At 36.5% G+C, this 22,792-nt stretch overlaps 1 protein-coding gene across 2 annotated transcripts; it reads right to left on the bottom strand.

Moving 5' to 3' along the window:
• Positions 1-1,062: 1,062 nt before the first annotated feature.
• Positions 1,063-19,718, bottom strand: LOC121424571 (caveolin-3-like). 2 transcript variants are annotated; one of them, XM_041620301.1, is made up of 4 exons: positions 19,462-19,718; positions 3,835-3,969; positions 1,804-1,954; positions 1,063-1,259 (listed from the first exon to the last, which is right to left on the bottom strand). In XM_041620301.1, the coding sequence occupies exons 1-4, from the start codon at positions 19,531-19,533 to the stop codon at positions 1,063-1,065; spliced, it is 555 nt and encodes a 184-aa protein (XP_041476235.1). In that variant the 5' UTR covers positions 19,534-19,718. The 2 variants fall into 2 exon arrangements, with proteins under 2 accessions (XP_041476235.1, XP_041476234.1); XM_041620300.1 differs by lacking the exon at positions 19,462-19,718 and adding an exon at positions 10,001-10,226.
• Positions 19,719-22,792: the final 3,074 nt, after the last annotated feature.

Here is a 22,792-nt window from a genome sequence, read left to right as displayed (position 1 = left end):
TAGTTCTTCCACGAACGTCTTGTGAATCCATAATTACATTCCCTAGTTCTTCCACAAACGTCATCCTGTGAATCAATGCATTCCCGGTGCATTCCCTAGTTCTTCCACGAACGTCTTGTGAATCCATAATTACATTCCCTAGTTCTTCCACAACCTCCTGTGAATCAATGCATTCACCAGTTCTTCCACAAACGTCCTCATGTGAATCCATGCATTCCCTAGTCCTTCCACAAACGTCCTACTGTGTATCAATGCATTCACTAGTTCTTCCACGAACGTCCTCCTGTCAATCCATGCATTCACTAGTTCTTCCATGAACGTCATCCTGTGAATCCATGCATTCACTAGTTCTTCCACGAACGTCCTCCTGTGAATCAATGCATTCACTAGTTCTTCCACGAACGTCATCCTGTGAATCAATGCATTCCCTAGTTCTTCCACGAACGTCATCCTGTGAATCAATGCATTCACTAGTTCTTCCACGGACGTCCCCCTGCATTTTTTGTGAATCAATGCATTCACTAGTTCTTCCACGAACGTCCTCCTGTGAATCAATGCATTCACTAGTTCTTCCACAAACGTCATCCTGTGAATCAATGCATTCACTAGTTCTTCCACAAACGTCATCCTGTAAATCAATGCATTCACTAGTTCTTCCACGAACGTCCTCCTGTGAATCCATGCATTCACTAGTTCTTCCACGAACGTCCTCCTGTGAATCAATGCATTCACTAGTTCTTCCACGAACGTCCTCCTGTGAATCCATGCATTCCCTATAAGTTCTTCCACAAAATGACAAACGTCATCCTGTGAATCAATGCATTCACTAGTTCTTCCACGAACGTCCTCCTGTGAATCTATCATCATTATTATGATTCCTTGTTCTTCCTCCCATGTGCGTCTTCCTGTCACTCCATTTTTAAGGTTCCCTATGGTCTTCCACGAACGCCTCTCTGTAAGTCCACTATTAAATTCCCTATAATGTCCAAGTACGTCCTCCTGGCATCTTGGAATCCTTCTCCTCAGTCCTTCCACCACTTTCCCCGTTCTTCCAGACATCTGCTATACGTGCTGCGGGGTATGCATCTGTACCTTGACGTTGCCTAGGAGCATGCTGCAGGATTCTGTGATGGGATTGCAGAGGGCACGGATGCAGGTTGCCCATAGGCTTCCCACCCAGTTCAAGATGAAGATCCATACTCTTGAACACGGTACTACCCACCAGATGTGACAGAAGGTCAAGAAGGCTAGTTGAACTCCTGTAAATGTAAATGAGAAACAGTAAAGATGAGGAATTAGCAAACTACAGAAGGTTGTTGATATCTAGATAGGTTTTGTTTTTGCTGTTTGCATTTTAACCGATAATGTTTTTTATGAAGGGCAAAAAGCCCGGCAAAAGGAAATCTGAGGGGAAAATAAATGAAATAACGTGTATATATCAGACCAGTGGTGTTCCATGAAAGATTTAAGTTTGACTTGAGTCCCACCAGGTCTAGTGCAATCATCGGTCTCGGTTCTTTGGCATCGATTGACCAATTTCTCTGTCTTATAGCAATTATGTTTTCCGGGTGAAAATGAATTCGTACTCGGACCCATTTCATGAATGCTTACAATATAGTAACTCTGCAAACTATTAAAGTAATGATTATTATCTACCATAGAAATGCTGAGTTTGATAGGTTGCTGAGCCCTGTTACCAGGGTATTTATTACAATTATTACAAACTTACAATCGTAAGAACTAATGAAACGGCCGCCTATATAATACAATTTTCGAAACACCATTAAGGTTTTTGGACCTTACCACAAATGAGAGCTAGTGGAATGGCTAAGGCTGCGGACAGGAGTCGATAACACCACATCTTCGATTGGGTGTAGACAATGAAGCTGGTCGTCCAGACTGCATCGAAGCTCTGCTGATGGTCAGGTTCCGCAAACACCTCCTCAAAGCCAATCTGACAGAAGACAGTCGTAGGGTCGTGGTTTAATGGAAGAAGGAAGATGCAAGTAAGATCATGGTCCATGGTAAGATGGGGATGTAAGAGAATGGGGTTGAGAAAGAGCAAGACATTCGTTTTGAGATTACGTTGACCGCCTCGATTCGACTTATTAATAGACAAGTCCACCCCAACAAAAAGTTTATTTGAATAAAAAGAGAAAAATCCAACAAGCATAACACTGAAAATGTCATCAAAATCGGATGTAAAATAAGAAAGTTATATTTTAAAGTTTCGTTATTTTCACAAAACAATTATATTCACATCCTGGTCGGTATGCAAAATTAATGAGGGGACTGATGACACCACTCACTACTTCTTGTGTATTTTGTCATATGAAATATCGAAACATTCAAATTTTCTCCCCGTTGTCTTTTGAAACAATGAAAGTTGTAGTCCTCCCCGAACATGTGATATTATCACCGTTTTAGCATTTTACGGTTCAGTCAAGTTGGGCCGTATTGTAAAATCTGAAAATATTGAAATATTGTATGATTCAAACGATAGAAAGCAGAAGAAATATTGAGTAAAGGGTGTCATCGACTCTCTCATTAGCGTGTCGCTGATTTGTGCATATAATTGTTTTGCGAAAAATAAGCGAAACTTTGCATTGTTGTATTTTTTTCTATTTTACTATTTTCTATTTCTATTTTACATCCGATTTTGATGAAAATTTCAGCGTTATGCTAGCTTGGTTTTTCTCTATTTTTCTATCAACATTTTTTCTCTATTTTCTCTATCAACATTTTTTTTTGGGGGGGGGGCGAATTTGACCTTTAATGTTAGTGTTACAACAGCGAAACTGACTTCAGACTAACCACAGCTACTACGTTATTAACAATGTCCTACAATCGATCAGTTTAGAATATATAGGTTTCCTAGGTGTGACTATATGGTTTAATAGTGAAAAATACCGTCAATCAGCTAACCTCCAACTAATTATGCTCATAGTATTATTGAAAATTATTATACATGTGTAGCCTCCTTTTGTATACTAACTTCTCATTACGAGTCATTTTGGTTTCAACTGTGGAGATGTCGATTTATACTTGTCCCGGGGGGGGGGGGCACTTCCATTCACGAGTGGATACCATGCGAGACCACGAGATCTCAAAAAGCACCCTAAACACGTATTTTCCATATTCTCAAAATGCACTCCTTAACAAGTATTGGCGTGTGAAACCATACCCTTAACAAGTATTGGAAATAAAACGATACTATTGGCAAGAATTCCCTGAATTGAACCCCCAAACAAGTACAGAGACATTTCAATGTTGTGTCGCGGACGTCGGTTTTACCTTTACCTACATCATTGGGTTTAGTACAGCCCAACTCGCGCAAACGACTCCAAACACGTATTGACTTCTGGGGCAAAAAGAACATCCTGTATAAAACATTTTAGTCTTGATTTTTTTTTATTCTCTCTCAAATTTGACCCTAAACACTTAACTTTCCTAGCGAAATAGATACCTTTTTTCACTATTCCGGGTTTTTGACCCCATTATTACGTTACGTACGGAACGTGCCCTATCTTGACAAAGACATCCTTTTTACGTGTTTTTTTGGTCGCGCATGGTATCCACTCGTCAATGTAAGTGCCCCCCCCCCCGGGACTTGTCCCACATTACAGCCATGACCGAAGACGTGGTTTGATATCCACTTCCACCTCCTACTCTTCCTATTGACGATCCCGATGTACAAAACCTTTAGATCCCTTTTTTATCCGTTTAACTGATCCTGATTCTGATCGTGTAGTAAATTATTCTTTATCATTTATTTCTACGTCTTTTTTTCTGGCTTACTTGTTTTATTTTCGGGAGGGGGATTTCGAGTCTTACCCTGACGTGTGACGTCATATTGATGGGATCTCTGTTGGCTAGATTGAGATCCTCTACGTCCTTGACCATGTTGGCTTGATGAAACTTAGGTCCGCCGTTGGTGTCGCTGTTTTGGTTTTGTTCATTCATCAAAGGCTGGACGAAGACAGAGGAGAACGAAGACGAGGAGAAGAAGGAAGAAGCAGAAAAAGAAGAAGAAAAAAGAAGAAAGAGAAGAAGAAGGAGAAGAAGAAGAAAGAAGAAGAAAGAAGAAAGAGAAGAAGAAGAAGAAGGAGGAGGAGAAGAAGAAGAAGAAGAAAGAAGGAGGAGGAGAAGAAGAAGAAAGAAGGATGAAAAGAAGAAGCAAAAAAAAGAAGAAAAAAAATGAGAAGAAAGTGAGTAGATAAGATATAGGGTGAGAAAGGATAGGAAAGAGGGCAAAGAACAAAAATAAAGAGCACATATAGTGGGTGATGAGGCAAAAAGAGAGACAGAAAGAAAACAAAACAAAGCAACATGTTTTATCAGCTGGTTGCATTGTGAGCATAAAATTATATTAGTCATTACGTCTCATGATTATTACATGTGAGGCTACTAAAGGAAACAAACATGAAGTCAATTAGCTTGGGATGATAGTATCATAATGTTTTAATGAATGAGGTTTACAAGAGGAACGGAAAATAAATTACGATTTTGCATTGTTTACGGATTATAACCAGTCATGTTTCAAAGTCTTGCAAATGTTTCTGATTAAATTATACAGTTTTTGTTTAAATAGTCATACTTAATTAAGGTCTCCACTTATTTGATGCAGCTTGTTCATGTAGCGGCCTGTCGCGTTCCGGCCTTGTAACGTTTTGTTTTCTTGTTTTCCATTGCCTTGTCTTGTAATATCTTATTACCCAACCTCATTTGTCTTTTGTTTGTGTCATTACAATAAAAGATCATTGGGTAGACTTGTATCTTACATTTCATGAACGGTTGATGAACCAAAATTATGATTGGCTTGTACTTATAACATTTAAAGATATTTAAAAGTTTGTAATGGCATTTATTCATTTTCTCAATGAAGGGAACCTCCATTCATTGCCAAGTTATGCTTCCCCTGAAGATTCTCATTTCATTTCATCATGCTGTCTAACACAATTCACATTGCTTTGTAATTTCATCGTGGAAAATTTTAAGTTAAGATTAGTTTCTTTATTAATCAATCAATCACAGGTTATATACTATTGAACAAATAGACGCATTTTTCCGGCAAGTCATTGTTCTACTCTTTATCATAATTATACCACTCCCGCCCCCTTCACACACACCTTTGATAAGATTAGTTCATAATACATGTAATGTTCTAAAGACTTTGTCGTATTGGCATACTTTTATTTCGGGGGGCCGGGGGGGGGGACAAGACGCATAAAACTTTTGAAGAATCTCGAAAGTGAAGGAGCGATGAGACATGCACGCTTTTGCAAATTCTGAGGTGAGATTGGGGGAATTTGTGAACACTTAGTGAATTTTGTAAATTGTCTATAAAAAAAAATATAAGTTTTCGAAATTTCTGGGCGGCGACATCCCTCTTGTAAAACCGCCTTGTATTTCATTCCTACAACAGAGTAACCTCAAAGTAACCTTATGTCGGCTTTAAAACTTTATGAAATGGAAGAATATATTTACCAAACAAATTTCAGAGCAAATAAGTTCAGAAAGAAATGGTTTCGTTTCAGAAACTTTTTCGAACAAGCTGGCAATCTGTCACATTAACAAACATAATTATTACCAGTGTTTATTTCTTAGATATATGTATCATTATTTTTCTTGCCAAATTTACTTTGGCTGTGACAACTTGATTGTATAATAAGTCAGTTTGATTACATGTCTATGTATTATGAATTATGTAAATACCATATTTATTTACTGTTTATCTGAAAAATTGTAAATGTTTATACAGTGTAACTATGCTTTTTGAAAATAAAGAATCCTGTGGAAGGGGGAAATGAAAAAAAAACTCAAATGGCTCAAATGCGAGACCACTCTAAAACAGAACATCTGGATTCTTAATTCTTTTGGGATTAAATCAAATTATGAATTTATGTCAATCTAAAAGGTTTGTGTTTAAAAGCGAAATAGAATTCCAGACGAAATTAGTTACATAAAGAACAATAGAACGATTGATCGTCGACACAGAATTGACAACAATGCTTCTTTTTTTGGTTACTTGAATTCTGATGATTTCCTTTAGAAATAATATTCCTACAAGGTCAAGTTGATGATCATGATTAAAGGGTGATGATGGTGGCAAATTAAATTACTCACAAGACCTCGTCACGATGTCCAGATAGAAAATAGTCAATTTTCTTTCTTTCTTTTTCATACTCCATCTTTAATCCGTTCCAAATCTCAATAATACGGAAGTGATTATTATCAAATATGTTTTCCGTCTGGTTGAATGCATGACGTTTGCCCCCTATATGCCTATCTCATATCCCCTTCAATAATCTAATAGGTCTATTCATCAATAATATTCAAACTGAGTGTTTACACTGTAAAAAATGAAGTGCTAATTTAGCACTTACAGTGCTTGTATAGTGACTGCACTACACTGTAAAAAATATATATACCACGAGGGTATAATTATGTGTCCAACCAATTCGGGCAGTATTTTACCCAATGCGTAAAGCATATTGTCCAGTAAGGTTGAAAAATAAGCAACAAATACTTGAGAATGGGCAAAATTTTCATCACACTGGATAAATAAAAATGCCCAAAAGAAATGCCCAAGTTGGTTGGACACATAATTACCCTCATGGAGTACTTTTACCCAATATTTTCAAGAGTGTACGAGTGCTGATTTTCTAGTTCAAATGTAAACTTGAAAATCAGCACTCGTATATAGTGCAGTCACTATACAAGCACCGTAAGTGCTAAAGTAGCACTTCATTTTTTACAGTGTATATACCATAAAACTTTTCATCGTCAGGTCATTTGCATAATGACGTAGGTCCCCACGCCACGGCACGCCGTCCCAACTCTTCAATGAATCTGATAGGCCTGTTCACCAATAATATTCAAAATAAATGTTTTCCATTTGGTCATTAAAGGTCAAGTCCACCTCAGAAAAATGTTGATTTGAATCAATAGAGAAATATCAGACAAGCACAATGCTGAAGATTTCATCAAAATCGGATGTAAAATAAGAAAGTTATGACATTTCAAAGTTTCGCTTATTTTTAACAAAATAGTTATATGAACGAGCCAGTTACATCCAAATGAGAGAGTCGATGATGTTACTCACTATTTCATTTGTTTTTTATTGTTGGAATTATACAATATTTCAATTTTTACGAATTTGATGATTAGGACCTCCTTGCCTGAAGCACAAAATGTTAAAATAATGAAATTCCATGTGTTCAGGGAGGAATGAAACTTCATTTCACATGACAATGACGAGAAAATCAAAATATTTCATAGGCCTATTTCAAACAATAAAAAACAAAAGAAATAGTAAGTGAGTGGCATCATCGACTCTCTCATTTGGATGTAACTGGCTCGTTCATATAACTATTTTGTTGAAAATAAGCAAAACTTTAAAATGCCATAACTTTCTTATTTTACCTCCGATTTTGATGAAATTTTCAGTGTTATGCTTGTTGAATTTTTCTCTTTTTATTCAAATCAAGGTTTTGTTGGGGTGGACTTGTCCTTTAACTTGCATTTATCCCAACGCATTCTCAACCACTTTGATTAATCACATAGGCCTATTTTTCAATAATTTATACTGCACAGATGGTTCGGAATTAATAACTTACTCAATATTAGTCAAAGAATGCACTTAGCATGTAGTGATGTCATTTTTTTTTAAATCTACACGTTAGAAATCCCATTGGTAAGGAAGTAATTATTGCGCATATACCATAACATATTTTCAGTTAGGTGGGCTTTTAATCTTTTAATCTCCACCCTAGTCGCCCACTTATAAATTTTTATCATATACGCTTAAAGAAACTTTGAAAAGGAAAGTTTCATCAATAATAGCACTTACAAATTCTATTATATCGGGAGGAATTTACAGATGTGACATCATTTTGTAACTTATAATTGAAACTGCATATCTATCGAAATCGAAGCCGTATGTGATCGAGATTGCATTACACGATGTTAATGAAATAGGGAATCACATAATAAAGACAAATTTGGGGGACGTGTATTTTATACAATTGAATATGACAAAATGAATAAATAACAAACCTGCACCATTTCGTTCCTGATCACACTACAGAAATTAATACATTGTCACATCGACGATTGGTAATTTGGGAGAATAAAATGAGAAAAGGTAACTACAGTAAACCATTCTAATTGCATTGTAAATATTAGTTAAGCTGTCAAAATAATGCTACGTTTTAAAACCATTTGTACCTGGGACTACCCCGCGGCCCCTTTGGCCAACATTAATTTCTTTCCCGCCATCATCATGATCATTTCATTTTTTTTATTTCTGCAACTTTTTCATAAACACGTTAACAAAGAAAATATATTCAATAAACAGGCTATGTAATAAAATACTTGAAAAGCAAAACAATGAAAAAATTATATTTTCTATGACATATTGATTAAACCATATTGCATGGACTGCCACTATTAAGCATAGCTTGACTGCGTGATTGCCGTGACAAACCCTGGAACAATTTCAATCTGTAAAGAAACCGATACATTCGTGTAAAACAAAAACAAAAATACTTGTCACTACCAAAACAACATTCCAGATTAAACAAATGTGAATATTATTTTCGTGACGAAATGATTTCAGCAGAGCAAGCAACAAGATGAAAAGATACAAGACGATACACAGTGAACCACAAAAAGGAGAAGGATGATGACGGGATAGGTGGAGACGATGATGAGGAGGAGGATGATGCTGCAGCAGCATAATCTGTGATGGTTGTATACCATCAACACTATCAGCAGAGAAGTGGATGTCAAAGCCGGATGAAGAAGCAGCAGTAGCGGATTTTTTTTTTCTTTTCTCAAAGCTGGATACATACTTTAATGACCGCTTCGTTCTCTCCTTCATCTCGCTTCCGATATGTCCGACTTGTCCCCGGTTCTTCGGTCAAAGATCCCAAAGAAAGTGCCTTTTTTGGAGTCCCCTGCAACTTTCCTCCGACTTTCTTCCCCCCGTCGTTCGTTGTCTTGGATTTGGGTTTGTTACAAAACTTCCACACCTAGATAGGAAATGGGACGGAAAATGTACAAGAAAACGATATCATGCAAGGGATGATTAGTGGGGTGTGTTAGAGGATGGATAGTTATAGGGGCGTGGGTCAATAGGTGTATTTGATATGATATATTTTAGCCATTCGAAAATTATTCCTAAACACCTTCTTCTAACAAACACTTCAACGCGTTATTATGTAACTTATATTGCATAACATTCAGATATTATTATGTATATCTGGCGCCGCCCTTTTAATATCATCACCATAAAAAAAAACACGTTGCCAGGCTCGAACCTCTGCTCTTATATATTCATAATTTGGATTACAAGCACATACCACAACGCACAATTGAAAGTCAAAAGGACATAAAAACAAACATTTTTTGTAAACACAAATAACTGGCCAAACGTTTCAGAAAACCGAAATATGTTATCGTGCTGATGTGTTTATAAAAATGTCAATTTTATGATTTCATATTAACATGTTAAAAATTTAGGGTATGTACAAAAATAGAGCAGTGACTTTCGATACCATAACGAGAGATGCAGGTAAGTTTCGAATTGAACGGGTTGAAGTTATTCTAAGTGAAAGATTTTGATAAGTGTTTGTCAACGATTTAGGTTGTGCGAGCAAATATTCATTTATGTCTGGCTTATAACTCATTCATGTCATAGCAGTGGCAAGAAGATAATTATCACAAAGTAACATATAATCAGGAAAAAAAATGAATTGTACCGGCCATTCCCTGACAATTTATTTTAGTGGTGCCATTGTCGGTTTGATAAGACGGAGTGGGCATTTTGTTTATGGTTCCAAGTTAAGGATGTTATGTAGAATTTTAACCCAAATAAAATAAATTTGATATGTCTAAAATGCATCATATCAAGTCCACCATATGACCTCACTTTTTTGTTATAAATAGATGGCAACATGCATCCACGGGTACTGGTGCCCCCGTGTCTAATACATACTTGGTTTCCGTTCTTGGTAAAATTCATGTATATGTCCATTTTGTAAGGTTGGTTATAAGGTCCGGTGGGCATGCAACTGGATGATCTATGATCTGCCGTCATAGTCCCGTTAATCCATAGTATTTACACGCACATTGCAGAATCCAGGTGCCATCAAACGCGTCGGGAACTGTCCCTTTGGCGTGAGGCAAGAGCAGGTTAAACAGAAGACGACTTTCACCACCGATCACACAAACACTACAAGCTTCCTCTCTTTCTCCTTCTCCCAATTCTCTAATCGCGTGTTGTCTTGCCAGGGCTGTTGTCCAAGAAAAAAAAGTACCAGCCAAAACTGTTGATCGGAGCCTGCAATGGCCGAAGTAGTGATTAACGCGAGGAAGGGTTTTAAGGGGCCACCGTATTCTACTATCATGACCGTTTTGATTAGTCACTCATACGTTGATGATACATGGACGAAAAGGAATTATAGGTCATGATTATTGTAGGCCTATTCGTCAAAACGACCATAGCTGCATGCTATTTCTATATATAAATTGTAAAGATCTTGCTTTACCGTGTCAAAATGGATTTTAAAAAATTGTTCTTTCGCAAAACCTTGTCCGTAGAAAATAATCGTTAGCAAAATACCTGATCAATTATCCTTTAGATAAAAGGGGTAATGATCGTCCCATCTGTCACTCCCCTTCTCTCACCTCCTTTGATTTTCAATCCTCCCTCCTTTTTCACTCCCCATCTTTCTCTAAAAGAAGACCTTCCTTGTCATTACCGAGGATTTTACAGCCATGCCCGGAAGACAAAGCAAAAAGAAATTAAATTTTCAGTGAGGAAATATTAATATGAAGCTCAAAATAAATATATTCCACCTACTGCCCCTTCCCCCAAATTAGATTTGCTTATATGAATGGCATGATTATAGGAGCCTGTCAGGGCTATACAATTTTTAAACAATGGGTTCGTCTTGACCTGAATATTTTCTAGGTCACATCATAGTAAATGCATTGTTTTTTCTTCTAATCGTACACCTGCTCAGTCTTCAAAGGTAACCCGATTAAGATATTTATATAACATAGTTTGCCTTGATTTAATTTAATTAAAATTTGGAAAGACTGTGGAAAAGTCGATTGTTTCTCTCTTGCAGCACGCAATGTATAGGAACTTTGAAGTAGCATCACCGCGCGCACTAACGAACAGATGTGTAGTTCTTTAGAGAAGGGAAAGTTGTCCTCCCCAAGATTATGGGAGGGGTGCTATGGGGTGGGGAAGAACATATCATTCTGCTCTATCCAATGAATTTTGAAGTGAAAAATTTTGTGAAAAATGTATAATCTCATTTCTGTTTTGTCATTTTTGAAATACTTCAATCTTGATGATAAATTCAACGAAGGCCATGATTTGATGACTTTTGATTTCATCACTCGTTGCACTCACTCAGAGTGGCATATATTTCATACAGGATTTGTCAAATGCACTTGGTCAAATGAAAATCTGACTTCTAATCAATCCACTATATCGTAAAAGACTAAGTGATATTATACCAAATGGATTTTAGACGAATAGATGAGAATAAACTGGAAATGAAACAAAATTGTATATGGGCTAAATATGGCAATTAGACCAAATGGTGAGTAGACTGGTTGTAGATGAACTAGGATTACAGCATGTGGGATTAGAACAAACGAAAATGTAGACCAAGTGGCAATTTACCCAATATATTACAGCATAACACCAGACTATAGCCGCACCTGCAAAGTGGGTATTCGGTGTGTAGAATGGGGTCGGAGATTACCCTTCCTAATCGTTCAAAACTCGCATGGAACGACAAGCGATTCATTAACGCAGCTAATATACCCAACGACGTTATACGACTGCCACACCAGTGAAACCGACTCCAGACCGATCAAAGCTAATATACGTTATTACGAATGACATACCATCTGTCGGTTTGGAGTCGGTTTCATTGGTGGGACTGAAACATTATTCTGAATGGGATGACAAATTCACGTCATTTTGACCCACATTGGTCTAGGTGTGCCTTCAGAGCGAGCTTATACAAACCTCGCTATCATAGATCCCTCTTCTAACGCTGAGGCCCCTGCACAAGTCATGTTCTATAATTATCAACCTTTTTACGAGAAGCGGCATGAATTAATTAAATATTTCACGTTTTCACACTCGGGATATTACACTACTACGACTCACACATTTTTTTTTTTCATTTTCGTAAGCTCATTACACAACCACGCGTCAAATTTGTACAATGTGTGAATGTATCTCTCTGTGATAGATTTCCATAAAAAAATGAAACAGAAATGAGAAAAATTTGTACCAATGATAAATCATTTACCAATAATAAAAGCAAGGAATGTCAATCGATGTCGATAAACTCTAATGGAAACAATTAAACTGAATATAAAATATAGAAAACCAAATATTTTGTTATTTAAACGAAATCGGTTGAAGAAAAACAGATATCATTCGATTTGTTATTTGGAAACTATTCTATGAGTGTCATCATGAACAATGAGTGAGTCGAATTTCTTTTTTTATCATAAGAAATCTTAATAATTGAAAAACTAATGTCGTGACCCCAAATTGATGTTAAATATGACTTGAAGCAAGACTACAGGGGTGAAGGGGCGACCGCCCCGCCTTTATGATTTTCAGTTAGTGAAAAAAGGGGGGGGCGAGAAAGATAAAGGAATGAAGAGCACAGAAAACAGAGGTATAGGTTATGTATCTCTATATTACCCGTGTAATTGAATTTGAAAATAGATGGTACCCCCCATCCACAAACTGTCGCGTCGTCCTTGACATGATAGCTGGATGTAAAGTTGACATCATAAATTTGAATAAATAGATAAGATAATAATTGCTACAGGTGTAAAACATTTAGTATGGTACTCCGCAGTTGGGTAACGAGCCGTGAGGAACCATCTTTTTCAAAAGCCGAGAGTTAGAGAAGCGAGAGAGCATTTTTTTTTTTATAAATGAAAATATAGTTTTTTGGATAGATTTTGACGGACGTATATTCAGAAAAATATATATCTCCAATATTCCTTTCCGTTGCTTTCTTTTCCGCCCCCTTTTTTGTTCATGATTTTTGGGGTGGGATGGGTGGGGGTCCATGCATTGCCACCCCGAGCCCACCCCACCCCCTTATTTTTACGCCTGTGATACTTGGTTAAAACCACTTATGGAAATTTTGCACTTTTTTTCTTTTCTGTTTTTCTTCTCTTTTTTTACAGTGATATAGGAAATGAACGTTTCGCCAAAATCCCTGGTCAAAGTCAATCCAAGCTCCCGGCTCTAACACGCTTGTTCACCTACTCTCTGTATGCAATGCCAGTCTATCTACTTTCCCAGGAAGTATTAGCTCAATCAGCTCATTAAGACTTACATTCGGTAATTCACTTCTAAATTGGTCCCAAATTTTAATATTATACTAATCGTCCTGAAGAGGAGTGTATTTGGGAAACTTGCAATAAGAGGGCAAAAAGTTCACACACACACACCCTTCAAAATTATAACTTAAATTATTATCTTATGCGACCTCAAAGGTAAAGGCGTTAACATACAGTAAGAGTGTAGGATGGTGAGAGGTGCCCCCATATTTTGGTAATGATTGTGCCCTTCTAAAAAAAAGGATTTGTCAAAATTACCAATCTGCTGGCGAGTCCGACCGTAAGTATTGATCAAATTCAACAAGAAACTCTAACCAATGATTTGGTTAACTCTGAACATTTTCTTCATCAGGCACAAATTTTATCACTGACACAATAGTTATTTTTTCAAACTCTTTTAAAGAATGTATCTTCATTGTACCTCTTTTCGCTGCTTCTCTTGCCTTGAAAAAAGATAGAAGTTATTGAAACTGTCCAGTATTAGGAACCAAGTATGTATCATAATGACATGGCCTTAAATACCTTAAATTTGACATCACTTGAAAGTTGAAGAGTAAAACTTACCACAGATTTCGCTTTAAAATTAGAAATTGCACAAAAACTGGTTACCTCCACTGAAAACAAACGCTTTCAACTTACGACATATAAATAAATATAAGGAGATTCCATGTAAAACAAAAAGATTTCAGAATAGTGCTCTTCCAAGTTTGACAAGATTATTAAATAAGTACCATGGTAAAAACGTTTGCAATTTGTGTGATGAACATGATGAATGTACAATATTTTAAATCCATCTTAACTCCATTTTTAACTGCACAAAATTACGTGATTTTAATTTGCATATTCATTGTTAATAATTTTGATTATTTTTATATATTGGCATTGTGTATACATGTACAATTCAGTCTGTGACTGCCAATCATGCTTTCTTCAAACCTGAATTGAATTAAATTGAATATAAAAGGGTAATTTCAAACAGGAAATTATATGACTATTCATTAAGATATTGCGTACAATGGTGTAATGAGCCAAAAAATGAAGAGACACGAAATGGCGCTCTTTTTTTTCTCAAAATTCCCGAGAATGCAAAAAATGACATTTTAATAATTGAAAATCTGACTTTGTAATATATTTTTTAGTTCTAACTTAAAACAAAATATTCAAAAAGTAGTATAATGCCTCACCCTTTCGATTTTCTTTCGTTCATTTTCCCCTTCCTTTTCTCTCTCTCTCTTTTTTTTTTGGGGGGGGTCAGTGTCCCCAACTCCCCATCCTTCGCTATTTATACGCCAGTGCCTGCGGATCGGCTGAGAAGGGGGCATGGCCTCCTAGGACCTTACACTAAATAAAACATGCCCTTGAATTTATTGACTAGATTTCAATAAATCGTATTTTTGTCTTTAAATCAAAATGTCGCCAAGATGAATCTAATTACATCATGACTAATCGGTCATGGATTTATTAATCTCTTTAGGAGGGGAGGGTGATAGGTATGGGCTTAGTAAAGATAATAACTTAAGATCTGCCAGTGACAGGTGTCAAAATTTGCCCCTTTGATAATCCATCCAGATTATTCAATTGTGAATGAGAGAGAGAGTTATCAATTAGAAGCAAGCGATAACAGATATTATATAAAAAGAGGCCCTTGTAAATACCCCTTTCTAGTTGATTGATGTTATTATTCATCATCATTACCATTATTATTAAAATTGTAATTTTCGTTATTATCATCGTTAGCATCACAAGAGATACTAGTAATGATTACAAATATATTAATATAGGGTATTATTTATATTGAGTACCTTGTTAGGTGCTTAAGGCGCTCCTATATTACCCGGCTGCGCCCGGCTAAGCTAGGCGTTCATAGCGCGCATAGCTTTTTAAGGAATTACTTCCTACCGGTACCCATTTACCTCACCTGGGTTGAGTGCAGCACACTGTGGATCAGTGTCTTGCTGAAGGAAGTTACGCCATGGCTGGTATTCGAACCCACGACCCTCTGTTTCAAAGTCCGAAGACTAATCCACTGGGCCACAACGCTCCACATATTGATAATAACATACATGATAATAATAACCGGTTGGTCTATATATTCATTAAAGATACCATTGTTATCATCTTTTGCTTCCGCTGAAAAATGAAGAAATCTGTATCATAAGTTCTATGACAATAAACAGAAAATAACAACATTGAACACTCTGACCCTTTGGCGCCCCATAGTATGTCGGCTGACACCCCATTCAAAGACTGATGCCAAATATGTGTGCTAAATAAAGCTTAGGCAACAAACATTTGCTTCTAATTTTGGAATAATTGAAAAAAGGTATAAACCAAGTGCCTGTGAGAATATAAAGGGTGGTGATCTGCCTGTATTTTAGGCAAGCTTAATTGGTTTGTCAAGTACACAACTTTTACATAAACTTTACACAACTAGTTGACATGCATGTATTATATTGTATCTATTAATGTATCTATTAAGATACTAAATGTTTCGTTTAAGTAAATATAAAAGTTTGAGTTTGTGAACTTTAAAAAACACCTTTGACGTCATCTTTATCTTACCTTATCAATATTTCGTCAACTCTCATTTTCAATTTTATCATCAGTTTACTTTCGAAACCGTCATCAGAGTCGGAAGGAGAAGCAAAGACGGATTGAGCCAAAAATAGGGGGAAACATGGACATGCTTTATTCACGAGTGAACAAACAACAACATTCATATAGATACAATATTTCGGGGATTACTTTTTGATTAATTATTCGCTATAATTCCTATTGTCCGTCAATTTGAACAGTTGTCTTCTGAAGCCATGCATACTCGTTTTCATAGAGGTTTATAAAATATGATTATTCAGATGACAGAATTTAGTACTCAACGGTTAGCGAGATGTGAACCTTCTTTATAGGGCAGGGGTTCTCAAACTTTTTCCTTGAAGGGCCATATAGGACTTCAAGTAAACCTGAAAGGGCCAGCGTGAAGTGGATACTTAGAAAAAAATGTGCGCGAAGCGCAAAGAGACTTGCGGTCGGGATCCTGGTGCTCTCTTGTGCAATCTGGCTCTTATTTTGGGAGCATTTAATCCTACAAATCTATAACAGTTTCATGTGGAACGCAGGCAAAATTAGAAGAAAAAAAATCAAAATAAAGCGAGAGTCTCCTAGTCTACGTCTCACTTTCAATATGGGAAACGTGACAGTCTGTCAGCAACAAGTTGCTACTTGAACCTTGGCAAAAAAGGGGTAATTGCCAAATGTTCACTGGTCAAGCAGCGGCTAACCATGTAAAAAACATAACAATGACTATATGATTGTGATTCTTTGCATGGCCAGCCCCCCTCCCCCACTTTTAAAACCGTTCCGAGGCCCCTGGCAAGGTACCTCGGTATGAGTTACTTCTTTAAAGGTCAAGTCCACCTCAGAAAAATGTTAATTTGAATCAATAGAGAAAAATCAGACAAGCACAATGCTGAAAATTTCATCAAAATCGGATGTAAAATAAGAAAGTTATGACATTTCAAAGATTCACTTATTTTCAACAAAATAGTTATATGAACGAGCCAGTTACATCCAAATGAGAGAGTTGATGATGTCACTCACTATTTCTTTTGTTTTTTTATTGTTTGAATTATACAATATCTCAATTTTTACGAATTTGACAATTAGGACCTCCTTGCCTGAAGCACAAAATGTTAAAATAATGGAATTGCACGTGTTCAGGGAGGAATGAAACTTCATTTCACATGACAATGACGAGAAAATAAAAATATTTCATATTTCATATAAGAAAATACAAAAGAAATAGTGAGTGGGTGATGTCATAAACTCTCTCATTTGGATGTAACTGGCTCGTTCATATAACTATTTTTTTTAAATAAGTGAAACTTTAAAATGCCATAACTTTCTTATTTTACATCCGATTTTTATGAAATTTTCAGTGATATGCTTGTTGAATTTTTTCTCTTTCTATTCAAATCAAGTTTTTGTTGGGGTGGACTTGTCCTTTAAACTGTTCATTGTGGAAAATTCACTTTCGCATCTGTATGTAGATCCAAATATGGTGAGAACAGTGCTGGTCCACTAATAAGAAAGCAGATCGAACAGAAAGAAAAGACTCCACTAAACTTTGTTTAAATACATGCACCTGACATTGGTAGGCACATATATAGAGGACATTGTATGTTTGTTTATTTTCCTATTATTAAAAACGCAATACATAAATATATATAAATAAATACCATAGGCATGATAGATGACATTTATTGAAATAAACACAATGAATTGCATGTAAGTATTATGTTGAATTGATAAAATAATTGCCCATTTCAGAGTCATTAATATAATTGCTCTGTTCTTCCATGCAACTGAATGCATCAATTACCTCCCCCCCCCCCTCCACAATACAATTTATCAGACCAAACCGACTCCATCTTCCCCCACCCTCATCGACACGGGAAGATAGGGGGCATGGGTACTACACGTTTTATCTTATACTGTACAGGTGTATCCGTATGTTAATGGTTGATGTGACGAATCGATAAACTATGTATACGAAAACTAATTTCGTGTATTTAGCTTTTGATTGATCATGTTAAACCTCCCCCTGTAAGTTTCAGTTTTACTATACAACACCATGTACTGCAAATACAAGCAATAAAACATGCCAATCGTCACAAACGCAAATCCAGACAACTCTTTTTTAACGCAAATCCAGACAACTCTTTTTTAGACTTTAATCCTGCCCCCTATAAATCTACGTTATTTTTTTGTTCATGAAATTTATCCATCTCCTCTCCGTGCTTAGATCGTGTTGATTGGTGTCATGTTTGTATTAAAGAAAGAATGAAAGAATGTACTTGAGGCGCTGGAATCTTTATACCAAGAGCAGAGTCCCAGAATTGTGTATTGTTATTATCATTATATTGCTTATAAACGCATATAACAATGGAATTTTATGCAAAATTGTCCTGAATTAACCAACCATATTATAGTATACTTAAATTCAACTTGCAATGCAATTAGGCACAATGTATGACATAATAATGCAATTTACTTTTCCTTCTTCTTCAATTTATGTTATTTGTAATAATGAACATTTTTTAGCATTTGAGGGCTCTACAATAATGTTATACATGATAGGTGTCTACTATGAAACTATGGAAAGATGTCCGAGAAACTGAAGAACCCTGATCGTTAGAAATTATAGCCTATTCTACAACACCACAGAACCTCCTTTATTATAGCAAAACATGTTTGTTGGTATTTTTCTTACAAAATATATTTACATCTTCCATTACTAATTCTAATTTAAATGCACATGTGCAGTTATAGAGACTTCCATGAACTAAAGCAAAACCCGATTGTTAATATTAGTTGTTTAAAATCACCTAATCACCAGATTTTGTAATACTATCAAACATGAAGCACCTTCCTCGTTATTCTAGCCAGATCTGACATACCAGGCTTCTCATTTATTTTGCTGTTTATAATGTTGTAGTTTGCACTAGAATTAACCAGATTTTAAAGATATAGAACGATCTCTTTTGGTTATTCTTTTGACTAAAATTTTACAATTTGCCCAAAGATGACTAGAATAATTATAGGTAAAACGTTATCAAGAATTGCTTCATTACAATATCTTCCGAGCTGTTTGCCCATCTAAAACCAGGCATAGCGACAAATAATACGACGTCATGCAGCACGTATATATAGCCGAACTTATCGGCAATTGTGATTAGAATACATAAAAAACGTAATTTACCGTACTAAATGTTTTATTTAACTTGAATTTATATATAAATGCAAAAATATGAAATAGGTCCTCATATAGAAACTGCAGTGGATGCATCATTGCAGGATAAAAAGTTACACCGATGGAACTTGTGTGACTCGTTACTCGTGACCTTACAAATCATGCCTTTAAACATGTACATGCATAAACAAACAAATATAAATCGAAAGGATAAGAGGAAATCAAACAGATTAATTGTCAACACGGATCTTCAATTATAACCATGGAATGTTTACGGCACGCGACACTAATTAAGGTAAATGGTTACTTACCACTCCTCCCGATTCGTGCGCCATGTTGTTGTCAATGTCACCGGCAGGGGTTGCATAGATATCCATATCCATACCACTCTATTGTTAGATGGTGCAGCTTGAAGAGTTAGGTAGGGGAGCATAGGGGTAATCAGTTGCCCCCCTCGACCGAATTCACCTGTCGCACTTCCGAAAAACCGTTGCCCCTCGATGCCTAGGGAATTGATGAGCAATCGGTGGGGGTCATCTAATATAGGGCAGACCTTTCAAGTGCACTGCTAGGTCTCACGAGAACACCCAGTCCTACATTTAGATTATAATTTCTCATATTCTTTCAGGACTTGAAAGACTCCACTCTCCCCCTCGGTGGTCCAAAGTTAAACTTCTATTCGCTAAATCGAGATGGGTAATGTTCCGTGCTCTTTTTTCATGATGACCGGTTGTTTCACCCAGGATGACATCCCAATTAACTTTCTCCAAGGACTATCCGATGGTTATGTAATTAAGTCTCCTTCCAGGTTGTCCTTTCCGAAGGCACACTCTTCCACCAATATCCTTGGTTCCATCCGTTCAAACCTACAACCTAAGTTAGCTCATGCTTTCCTCTGCTTCTTAATTGCAATCAATCAGCTTGTGAGGGGGTTGTAAAACTTTCATGTAACTTTGCAGGAATGATTGTCCCCCATTTTCTCCAAGGATTAGCAACCGCGAGATCAAGGTGACATGCCGAGTGCCTGCCCCTGACAGATGCGAAACAACATCAACAACAACAGTCATTCTTGGTCATGACCGCGTTATAGATTTACCCTCTTTATGAATAACCCCCATCAATGCCACGGAAACTCTACCTCCTTGGAAACAGGAAGGGGTTACATCCACGCCAAACCCTGGCTCACAGACAAGACATCTTCCATGAAGGATCTTAAAGACGACAGATCAGAGAACTTTCCTCTGAAAAACTATTTCTCTTGAAAACTTGTTTTTATTAAAATCGATCGCGGATTGTGTCATAAAATCCGGTTCTTCCACAAATGCAGGTTCATACGTTTGCATCAAACTAAGATTAATCGCTTGACCATTTTTTGGCAAACATCTTCATTTTCATATGTAGGAGATTGGTCAAAGTTGGACTTGAGCCGACTTCGGATATGATACAGTACTATTCATGAGCAATATTGCTAGAAGTGGTTTTTGCATTGTCCACAATAGAGGCCCTTGTTTTAAAGGGGGGATTTCATCATGACGATGCTTTATTGAAAACAGACAAAATAGAAAAAATATTGTTGAAGGTTCGATGAAACCAATGAAAAAATTAAGAGAATTGTGCGTTTTTTTTTAAGATTCGAATTTGTGACGTCACGCGAGCACCTGCTCTAAAATTATAGAGGGTGATATATTCCTTAAATCCCCTTTTTTAATGGTTCATGACGACTGTTTTCTTATAGTAGCAGGTATAATATGATGACTGATAACTGCAGAAGTAAGATCATTTTTTCTTCTTTTTGTTATAGAAAACATGGAGTGATACCATTTGACTTCCAAAAATTCAAACTTTATAAATCCATCACTATAATAGTTCACTATATTTTAACTGTTTAATGGTTTCCACCTGATCTTCACCGATTTCTTTTTTTTGGGGGGTCTCCTTTCATTACACAAGCTTAACGTTAGGGGAACTTCCCCTTTAATAGTTGATTAATCCACTAAATCCTAAGTTGACCATACTACATAAATACAAGTGAAAAATTGGCAAAGAGTAATGTACTATATTTTACCCTTTTTAGGAAAAACGTGAGGTTAATTCTTGCATTTAGTTGGCTAAATGTCAAAGAAAAAGACCAGCATCAAATCGAATTTCTTTTAATAAAAGACATAAATGTACATATCAATGGAAATTTGACGAAAGGGGGCAATATAGATTTTTTTAGAATGAATTACGTATGAAATTAATAAAATGAAATATATCACCACATAATTGATTATGACGAACACCCAGAACGAAGTCTTAATGTTATTTGTGTTTTTGTGCTGCATTTTTTTAAAGAAAGTTTTTTTTTAGAAGAGAAAAGAGCAAATGAGAGAGGGAGAGAGAGAGAGTAGTCCCATGTCTCGTCACGATCTACTGACCAAATTTTCACTTGATATTAACAATGTTTTAGTGACTTCTTTCTTCAACAAAGAGCCACAACTTTCTTGTTCCTTGTCCCAAACTTTCAAAGTTCTGTTTTCCTAGTATTGTTTACAATGTTTAGATTTTTTGTCTTTGTCATAATCTTTTACGGAAAGCGCTTCCTGAAACTGTGGTGACCTATCTTTCCCCATGGAATGGGGGGCAGTGGCGTACCTAAGATATTCCACGGTGGGGGGGGGGGCAAAAACGTCTACCAAAAAATTTAGCAAGCAAAAAAAAAAGGTCTTCAATCACAAATAAAGGATTTCGTACCAGAAAAAAAATAGACAAGCAAAAAAAAGGAAAAGGTCTTAAAGCTCGTCAAGGGGGGGGGGGGCAATAAAGGTCATCAAGCTCGTCAGGGGGGCAGGGATACAAAAACTTTGCATGGGTTGTGGCTCGTCCCTGCCCCCCCCCGTAGGTACGCTAGTGGGGGGGCTGTCAGTAATATTTTGCCCCTCCTGACACAGATTCCCAGCTACGCCACTAGCTGCTACTCAGTATGTTGTTCAAGAAACATAAAAAAAAAATAATTATGAGGCAATTCATGCAAGGGAAGGTATTGCTATTAGTCTCTTATCATCTTTCGCCTTTGAAGAGAAACTACATTAACAAACTTTATGAATGTTATTTATAGAATGATGGTGGTGATACCTGCTATGTAAGGTACATTTTTCTATATCTCGAGGGGAATGCGAGCCAGCAGTTTCCTCTGATAAAGACAGGAGATCTGGAAAGAGACATTTCCCATCTATGATAAAAAGTGCTTTTTATAGAAATTTATAGAACCAATATCTTTATATAGTAGCCATCCCATGTCAGTCAACAGTGGTAGAGCCGGGATTTCTTAGAGGAGGGGCCAGAAAAGTCAATTTTTGGTTAAAAAACTGACAAGCAACAATGAAAATAGTCATGTTACCACGCTTGCGATTTTCCAATTCATTTTGTCCTTTTAACAGACAAACAAGCAATACAAAAAATAACGTATTATTAACAGTTTTCCTCTAGGGTGAGTTGGACCCCCTCCCTCTTCATCCGTCACTCTTAATGAATCTTAGACTTTAATGATTAGCCGAAATAATGTGTGGTTAATATTTTTGTGTAAAAACTGGTCAAAATTAAACTTTTTATTGGTGAGAATCTACCAGAATTCCGATTAATTTTTAAACATTTTTCTTGGTC

Source organism: Lytechinus variegatus, chromosome 11 (assembly GCF_018143015.1).
Source record: "Lytechinus variegatus isolate NC3 chromosome 11, Lvar_3.0, whole genome shotgun sequence".
In the NCBI taxonomy this organism is placed as follows: Eukaryota; Metazoa; Echinodermata; class Echinoidea; order Temnopleuroida; family Toxopneustidae; genus Lytechinus; species Lytechinus variegatus.
Note: the sequence above shows the minus strand (reverse complement) of the source record. Positions and strands in the feature narration are given on the sequence as shown.

Excerpts from the sequence above, each read along its gene's own strand:
- LOC121424571 (XM_041620300.1), bottom strand. The coding sequence starts at position 10,102 with ATGACGGCAGATCATAGATCATCCAGTTGCATGCCCACCGGACCTTAT. Across the intron at positions 3,970-10,000 it reads TTACCAAGAACGGAAACCAA|CCTTTGATGAATGAACAAAA; the intron begins GTATGTATTAGA and ends GTCTTCGTCCAG. Across the intron at positions 1,955-3,834 it reads ATATGACGTCACACGTCAGG|ATTGGCTTTGAGGAGGTGTT; the intron begins GTAAGACTCGAA and ends GTCTTCTGTCAG.